At 35.4% G+C, this 9093-nt stretch overlaps 1 protein-coding gene and 1 long non-coding RNA gene across 2 annotated transcripts; both read right to left on the reverse strand.

Moving 5' to 3' along the window:
* Nucleotides 1-1553: 1553 nt before the first annotated feature.
* Nucleotides 1554-3467, reverse strand: LOC111201890. Its single transcript, XR_007326626.1, has 2 exons — nt 2041-3467; nt 1554-1940 (listed from the first exon to the last, which is right to left on the reverse strand). It is a non-coding gene; the product is annotated as an uncharacterized LOC111201890 (long non-coding RNA).
* A 3566-nt stretch (nt 3468-7033) lies between these two features.
* LOC106415866 (epithiospecifier protein-like) lies at nt 7034-8715 on the reverse strand. The gene is made up of 2 exons (XM_013856677.3): nt 8545-8715; nt 7034-8285 (listed from the first exon to the last, which is right to left on the reverse strand). Exons 1-2 carry the CDS (start codon nt 8575-8577, stop codon nt 7287-7289), a joined length of 1032 nt encoding a protein of 343 aa, XP_013712131.2. The 5' UTR covers nt 8578-8715; the 3' UTR covers nt 7034-7286.
* Nucleotides 8716-9093: the final 378 nt, after the last annotated feature.

Genomic DNA, 9093 nt, shown 5'->3' on the forward strand with positions numbered 1-9093 from the left:
CAAAATAAAACGGGGTTATTTTGGTCTTTTTTTTTTTAAGCAATTGTACTCCCTACACCCCAAAGATACCCTATTTGCAATCCATACCCTAAATCCCTCCATTTTTCTTCCCCCCATCACTACCATTTTCCCCCATTTGTATGGTATCCCACTCTTATAAGTATATTGAGCTATTTAGCTCTTCTTTTTTTGTGGGCTATTTTTGTGACAAAAACTTAAAAAAAACTATTTGAGAGAATTGCCCTTTTTTAATTGCCCTAACAATTGATCTACACTTATCAAAATAATTTGAAAAGTTGTAGAGTTCATAATCTTGTTTCTTTATTTTGGTATTTTAGTTTTATAACCAATTATAATTAAGGAATTTATCATAATAATTTTGTAACAAACAGTAAATTAAGCATACTTGGTTGGAGAAACAGAAAAAAAGATAGGGAGAGAAAAATGAGAGGGTCGGAGAGATTAATTTGTTATAAGTTTCTGTTTTAAAAGGTTCCCTATATGAGATTTTGAAAATGTATGTTTGTTACTCTAGAACGCATGTAATGTGTTGTTTGAGAAGAGACTTGTCTGGGAAGAGTTGCAAAAGCTAATTCTTTTGATGACGTAAGTCATTTAAAGCAAGATTACTTTATATCCCTTAGATCATAACTACAAATGAATACGAGCGTAAAATTGTAAATAAAAATTCTTATAAAAAAAAGATGAAGTGAAAAAGCTCCATATCTATCTACAATGAAACATCATTTGTTAGACGATGCATTGGGTGAAGAAAGTTTAGAAAAATGGACAGTTTCAGTCGTTGGATTAGCAAAGAACGTGGAGATGTTGATGCTATTGCTGATGCAAACGAGTCTTTTACTCATTCCAGTTCAACAGCCTACTGGGAAGAAGTTACGAGTGAGGATGGGTCCAATGGTCACAAGTCTAGGAGGGACTTCGATGGATATGTCGTGAGTCTCTTTAGCATTATTGGCTTTGCCCCAAACTGGACTTATGTAGGTTGTGAAGTGAAGCCAGCACTAGTAATTTGGTTGTCCGTCTGGGGAATAATCAAAAGATAGGTTTGTGCTTATTTTCATTTTCAAAAAAAATATAGGTTCTTGTTACTGGAAAATTCTTAAAGACTCAAAAGGCGGCTGAGACTGCAGAGTAGTCTTAGATGTTTGGGAAGACAGAAGTTCCAGCAGATGTTATAGCTATGGTATTCTCCAGTGTGTGGCTGCTATGCATGAAGCTGGAAGGGTTCCCTAATATGTAACAATTTCCAACAGATTGCGTGAATTTGAGTATAAAGTTTTGGAGTCTCAAGCTTTTAGTGACAGATGACTCTACTGCTTGCAGTTCTATTGAAAGTCCTGAAGCAAGATTTGTTAAATTGTTGTGCTCGAAATCTGACTGCCCTAGCTCTTCTCTTTCCAGGAATGATAGTGATTTGTCCCACGTGAGAGAGAAGATTAGTTTACTGTCCCAAGTGAGCGAGAAGATTAGTTTACGGCTTTTCGAGAATGACGACTAACTGGATCAGACGCTAATGAATGAAATCTCCCAAGAGAATATGAAAAACAAACTTATGCAGGAAGCCCCGAAAGAAAGGTATATTACACTTTGCTGTTGCTCTTGGTTACAACTGGGTATTAGAACCTACAATAATTGCTGGTGTAAGTGTTCAAGTGGATTGGTCGTTGGCCAAAAAATAAAACGCAATTCACTCCATCTCATCCCACGCATTCCTAACCATCCAAAAAGAGATTGGATTACAGAGACATTCAAATAGCGTCAACTGGATTGATTTATGTTCCTGGAGCACGCCGCGAAAAGAAAAATTAAAAGTGGCAGAAATCAAACAAGACATCAAACAGACATCAAACACGTACAGGAGGAAGATTGATTTATGTTCCTGGACATCAAACAAGGCATCAAGACATTGATTTATGTTCCTAGACAAATACGTATTTCAAAAAAAAGGAGGAAGATTAACAAAAATTAAAAGTGGTAGAAATCAAACAGAGATACAGCAACCAGATATGGAAAACAAACCTTATTGAATTGGAGAAAGACCGAAACAAACAATTGGTTTACAAAGGTGATTATGTAGAAATCCATTCTTAGATTCTGAGTAGAAAGATACATTTAAAAAAGATGTATGGACGAACGATTTAACCGTCTATGGATCCCACGTCCACCGAAGTAATTACCAGAAAAGAAAAGTCCAGAGAGAGATGAGAAGCCAATTAGAGAATCTGAAGAAGGAACTACCGAAAACGCAATCTAATGCAGTAAATTCTATTAATAAGTTTGTGAAAAGACACGACTCTTAAGGGAGATGATGACGGTTATACGATTTCTGTAAGCCTTGTGTCGCGTTGCCTTCGAGGAGTTATAACTTTGTGGATCAAAGACGATGATTGAATAGATGACGCCATAGTTTCATTTTAAACAAAATTGTAACCATTAGATTTTACCCTCAAGATAAATTCCACCGTTTGATTGATATTTTTTTTCCTACAAAAAAAGATGACATCATAGAGTACAAAATTTTGGTTTGCTATTATATATAGATATTACTGGTATTACTAGTAACAGTAAGAGTCACTAGAGCAACTAATGAGTATATATGTATTTTTATTGCAGGAAAGACAACCAATGCAACCCCTTGAGTTCTACTTCAACAACATTCAGTCCACGAAGACTTACAAGATATAAACCAAGTGCTATGTGTTCAAGACTGTAGGGGTCATCAAGAAACTTAAATCCGAGGTTAACTGGCTCACAAGCCATCTTCAGTTTCGGAATTTCAGCCACATGCCAGACAAACCAAACCTGGAGCTCAAAGGGATGTGGATGTTACTCATGTGCACCATTTGTACTATAGAAGACAATGTTGAATGGTTTGTGGTTAATGGTGTGAAAATCCACTTTTATATGAGGGTGCATGCTCTCATTTTTGGCTTAGATTGCCAAGAGTATCCGAAGAGATAGTTGAAGCTAATGAGTTATAAGTTTGTTGATTATTTCTTCAATGTAAAAGAGAATATCACTATAAAAGATGTGGAGCTGAAGATGTTGTCTATGAAGCCATGTGTGGATAGATTGAAGATGGTTGTCTTGTTATTCCTTGGTCGGGTTATTAGAGGAAAGCCAAAGAATAATGGACTCTTGGACCTTTTCATATTAAGGATTGTGGATAATTTGGAAGCTTGCAGAACATTTCCTTGGACTCGTCTAACATTTCAGGATGCAATAAAGGGGATTAATCACATGATGAACCATCTGAAGGCAGAATTGCATGAGACATTTCTTTCATGGTTTCATAATTTCTTTAGAGGTAAATCATATATTTTAGTAAATTTTTATTTGTTATATAATTGAAAATATGACATTTTTGTGTAGGTTTTGGCTTTTGAGTGTATTCTGAATCTGGGAAAATAATTTCTAGTCCCTGCAGATGACCCTAGTAAAGACTGTCCTAGGATGTGTAAGAACCATTTTACAAAGAGTAGTATGAATGGTTATCCCCAAGAAGACAAATATAGGGCGATCGGAGAAATAAAGGTACATATGATTATATATTTAGTAGAAGTTATCAGAATATAATATAATTTATCTGATTTTAGTTATTATTGTTTTTTTTCCAGGTTATTAACAGTATGTTGGTTCCAACTGTGGATGAATAAACTTTGCTGGCCCGTATTCTTGATGAGGAGAAGAGTATGAAAGTGAAGGCAACCCAAGTGACACTTGGAACTTCTGGTTAAATGTGAAGCATAAGACTATCTGGTGGAAAGAACTACATGAGTTATATGTTGTTGTTCGAGTGTTTCCAAATAGAAAGAGAAATAGTAGGTGACGAATGTACAAGCATCATGTTCTAATTATGGTTTAGATTTGACTTTGAAAGGTTTGGAAGACATGATTTTGTCCATTGGAAAAAAAATTTTGGACTTAAGGGAAGGGTGGAGACAAAGCCAATGTCTATGGACGTGAGGATGAGTGCAATTGAAAAGAACCATAAATTAAGAAAATTGAAATGAGAGTAACTTCTATTGACAGGAAAAGGAATGAGAAGATGAATCGTGGTGACCCCATGGAATTTGAACAGTGGCATCATTTGAATTATGGTAGAGATAAAGAAAATGAGCCTTTCTATGATCGTCATAATGAGAAATAAAAAGAAGCAAAAGAAAACATGAAAGTAAATGAAGAAGATGTGGATCAAGCTGAGGAATCAGTGAAAGAAAGTGACGATTAAGAGAAAGTTGGTGAAGAAGATGTGCACCAAGTTGTGGAATCAGTTGAAGAAGACGTGAAAGAATGTGAGAAAAAGATGAGGAAGAAGATGTGGAGCAACCTGAAACCACTAAGGAAGAGAAGGAGAAAGAAGCTGAAACAACTGAGGTAAAGAATGAAAAATAAGGTGAAACAAGTGAGAAATAAGATGAAACCAGTGATAGTGAGAAAGAGAAAGTAGTTGAAACCGCTGAGAAAGAAGCTGCAGAAACAGAGGACAAAAGTGAGGAAATATAGGCTGAGAAGACCGCTGAAGAAGAGCCTGAGAAAACAACCGAGGAAAAAACAGATAAAAACACTGAGGAAGAAGCTGAAAAAATGTGAAAGAAGCTTAAAACCAACTCAGGAAGAATTCGAGAAATACATAAACAGCTTGTATTTTTCCTTTCAACGCAGTTTAGTATGATACATCCACACCAACCTTGTGATGAACCAAATTGATCATAATTGGGAGATCGTGTGCCAAATCTCTTGGGATAATCTTGAGCCAAAACAGATGCAACAACTTGTGGTGTGTCTTTCCTTCTATTAGCAGTGTTCTTGTAGTAAATAATATAACATGTATCCTGCTTGATGTAACTTCTAACCGTCCAACAATCTGAATTCATTAACTTTGCAACTCGCACAAACCACTTGTAACCATCTTTGGTTCCTTGGCATTTTATCACATATCTCACAGTATCCGACTTAATTGAATCATACTCAAAACATTTATGATGTGAAGCTATATGAATATAAACTTTTCCTGCCTCTTTACTTCTAAATGCTTGACCTAAAACCAAATCCATACCATCGTCCCGTTCCTAGACACCTGCTGCGACTTCAACTAATGGTCTTACTTTTGTAACTTCCAACACATGCTCATCTCTCTCAGTGACATTTTGAACATTCTCATGCATCTCAATGTCTTTGCAAAGTATGTGCACATCATCAATATCTTCACTATCATGAGTAGCATCTTTCCCAGTACCAGCCTCAATATCAGTAGCATTTATATCAGCAACCTATCTATCAGATACACCGACATATCCACCAGTTTCATCATCCTCTTCTGAAAATTGCACTTCTCCATTCATTTTATCTATATCATTGTTGAACTCCACATTTAGAACACTTCTACACTTCTCATGATTTACTTGCAGTAGATAACCAAAAACGTCTTCCCAGTACCAGCCTCAATATCAGTAGCATTTCTATCAGCAACCTATCTATCAGATACACCGACATATCCACCAGTTTCATCATCCTCTTCTAAAAATTGCACTTCTCCATTCATTTTATCTATATTATTGTTGAACTCCACATTTAGAACACTTCTACACTTCTCATGATTTACTTGCAGTAGATAACCAAAAACGTCTTCATCATATAAAATATATGATGGCTTGTTCAAATACAATACCATTGGAAAGTCCACTGAAAAGTAACTAATCATCGGTTTCATCTTAACTTCATCTACCTTAATATTTCTGAAAATACACTCAACCAACCTAGAGTACGTGACCTCCAATGATTTCTTCAACACAATAGTGTGAATTTCATCTTCTCCTTTACCTTCTCCTGAGATCCATTTTATTTTAGCCCAATTCTTCATATAACATCCCCCATAATCAAAACAAATGAATGTGCAAGGTAAATTTTTTTTCCTGAAATATAATAACATAATAATTCGAATTATTAAAATTTGAATTATTATTATTATTATTATTATTAAATATGTATTAATTCTCACATCGTACGACCTTTTCTTACTCATACTTATTCATTTTTGTACTACTATTCAACATAGTAATTAATACCAGTAATACCATTAGAACTTTGAACATAGTAGAACTAATAATTCTAATAAAATTGGTTTACCTTAGTAATACTAGTTTTCTAAGTAGTATCCACAAATTTTCACATTTACGACCTAGTCATCTTTTTAGAACGATGTTGATCGGATTAAAGCACTATACTATCATCTCTATAACCATTTTACAGTCCTATTATATTTCAGAATGAAGTAAAATAAGCTCAAAGTCTATAAACACACAGTTTTATAAAACGTTTTCAATCTCTCTAAATTTTCATTAAATCTTACATTATTTACATTACCCAAGATATACATTTCATTTTAATGATATTCCTGATAAATTTTCTTCAAAAATGGACATAATAAACCCAAAACCCATAAAACATAGTTTTAAAACTCGTTTCTGAAATCATCAGCAATCTTACATTATTTACATTAACTTGATATACATAGAATTTTAAAGTTATTCCAGAACAAATTTCATTAAATATAGACATATTACATGTTTTATGAAGCTTCAATCACATTAATGGAGGAAAAGAGAGACGATGTTGTATGTTGAAGAAGAAGAAGAAAAAGAATTGGGCCGAAAGTTTTCATTGGTTAAGGTTTATTGTGAGGCCTAGTTGGTTGTTAATATATCGGTACAATTTTAATTTATAGTGTAATGTTTTAATGAAGTTTCAGATTTATTATAAAAAAATTAGAGGGTTAATTTAGGGATCACAAAGAGAAAAGTATAGTCAAAATATAAGGGAAATAATGAGAGTAGTGTTTCTCCATCCATTTAGGTTAGTTCCCCCTTAGATATACGACATGTTTTTTTTGTTCACGGAGATATAGGACATAATCCAATTAGATATATTTTATCTAAATAGATAAGTGCATAAATGTTAAAACGACTGCGGAAATTGGATGCTATAACAAATTTGTTGATAACTTCGATCATTTATTAAACACACACGTAACAGTAATATTATTCCAATGATTGCAGTTTTACAAACGAAAAAACACACATAATTTGAGTTGATAATAAGCCATACATAGTTGGCTATATTTCATAGGTTTCACAAACCATTATTATACCTTACATTACATATTATGAGACACAACACAAATAGTAATACTCACCACACAAACAAACCCTTTTTTTTTTTGAAACTTCACAAACGAACCTTAGAGAGTAGTGAGAGCGCATTGTTTAGGCGGAATGGACCGCGTAGAAGTACATCTCATCGGTACGGTTGTTGGTGGGACGTTTTCCTCCATGCATGAGGAGGCCTTGCTTTCCATAGACGGTAGCAGTCGTGTAGGCAGGCCAACCGAGTTCACCCGGTTCAGCTCCTCCTCCAAACTTCTCCCACACCAAACTCTCGGTGTTCAACGCGTAACCCTCATTGGTCAATGTTCCGGGACCATAATGTCCGTTTGGATCCGGCCCGACCTCACCTCCAAATATTATTATGTATTTTCCTACTGCCGCATGCGCAAACACGCTTCTTGGAGAAGGTTTCTCTCCTTTAGTCTCCACTTCGGTCCACTTTTGAGTAGCAGGATCAAAGTAGTGCACAAGATCAGACTCATAATCGTTTTTTCCATTAGGATCAGGTGAAGTTGCAAACCCGTAAACCACCCAAATCTTCCCTTGCACCACAATGAATCCAGCTCCTCCTCTTCTCTCGAACGTAGGGTACTGCTCACCAGGATCAGGTAGCTGAGCCCACTTCCCATCAGCAATGTTATACGCCTCGATGGTCCTGAACCTAAAGGGGGTCTTCATAACCCCGCCTTTGCTCACCCCGCCGAATACATACACGTGGTTTTCATCCGAAGCCATCGAGTGGTAAGTACGAGCCTCAGGTCCTCCCTCTTCATCGAGCTTGGTGAGGAACTTCCACTCCTTTGTCACTGTATCGTACGAGTAAAAGTCGTCGAACTGTTTCTTCTCATCGCGGCCTCCGAATAGATAGAGCTTAGTTCCCACGGCCACCATGCGGGTGCCCAGGGCCTTGACGTTAGGGGCTTGTCCGTTGGCCGGGGCGATTGACCAAGTGTGAGTGTTGAAGTCAAAGACGTAAAGGTGTTTGTCGATGGAAATGTTTGGCGTACGCTCGCCACCGAAAGAGTAGAGCTTGTCTCCGACCACGGCTATGCCGTGTGAGCTTCTTGCTCCAGGTCCCTCTCCTCCTTTCTGCTGCACCTGTTAATTAATGATGATGATGATGATGATGATTAATGACAGTTAAAACTGAATATATATGGGTCGATTTATTACTCAGTTACTTGACAGTCAGGGTTGGTAGTTCGAAGTTATGACAATACTCATTACTCGAGTAAAAAAACAATGAATATCCAATCCTAGTATAATGTTTTCTCGTGCAAAATAAAGAACTGATAGAAATTAACCTAACATTTTAAATAGAATTCTTAATTAATTAATTAACTAACTAAGTAATTACCTTGATCCACTCGCCTTGCAATGTGGGAGCCATAGCTGCAATGTTCAATGTTTTTTTTTGTTTTTGCTATTTGTTTGCGTCTATCCTCTTCTTTCACTGTTATGCCATTTATAGGCTAATATTCTAGGTGTCGATGACAAAAATAAAATAAAATTCTAGGTGTCAATATTTTTTTCTAATACTTTCAGTTTTTTTTTTTTTGAGATTTTATTTTTAAAAGGTACCACAATATGATTTTCAAAGCAAGAAAAGTATTATCACAAAAGATATAAGAAGAGTTAAAAAGTACTAACGACTTCATTTTTATGAGAGGGTTAGAAAATAGGAACAGTTCTTAAACTATGCGTTACATTTACATGTAATTTTTAAATAAACAGCACTTAAAAAGCTTTCATTTATGAACTAAAATAGTTTTGGAAACTGTAATTATTAACATACAGTTTTACCTCTATTATATTTTGTGTTTAACAATAACTAGACCCTGATCCGCGCTATGAATTTTCAGTTTTTAATTATTTATTTTATTAAATGATGTATTTGTAATATTCG

The sequence above is a fragment of the Brassica napus genome, chromosome C7 (assembly GCF_020379485.1).
Source record: "Brassica napus cultivar Da-Ae chromosome C7, Da-Ae, whole genome shotgun sequence".
In the NCBI taxonomy this organism is placed as follows: Eukaryota; Viridiplantae; Streptophyta; class Magnoliopsida; order Brassicales; family Brassicaceae; genus Brassica; species Brassica napus.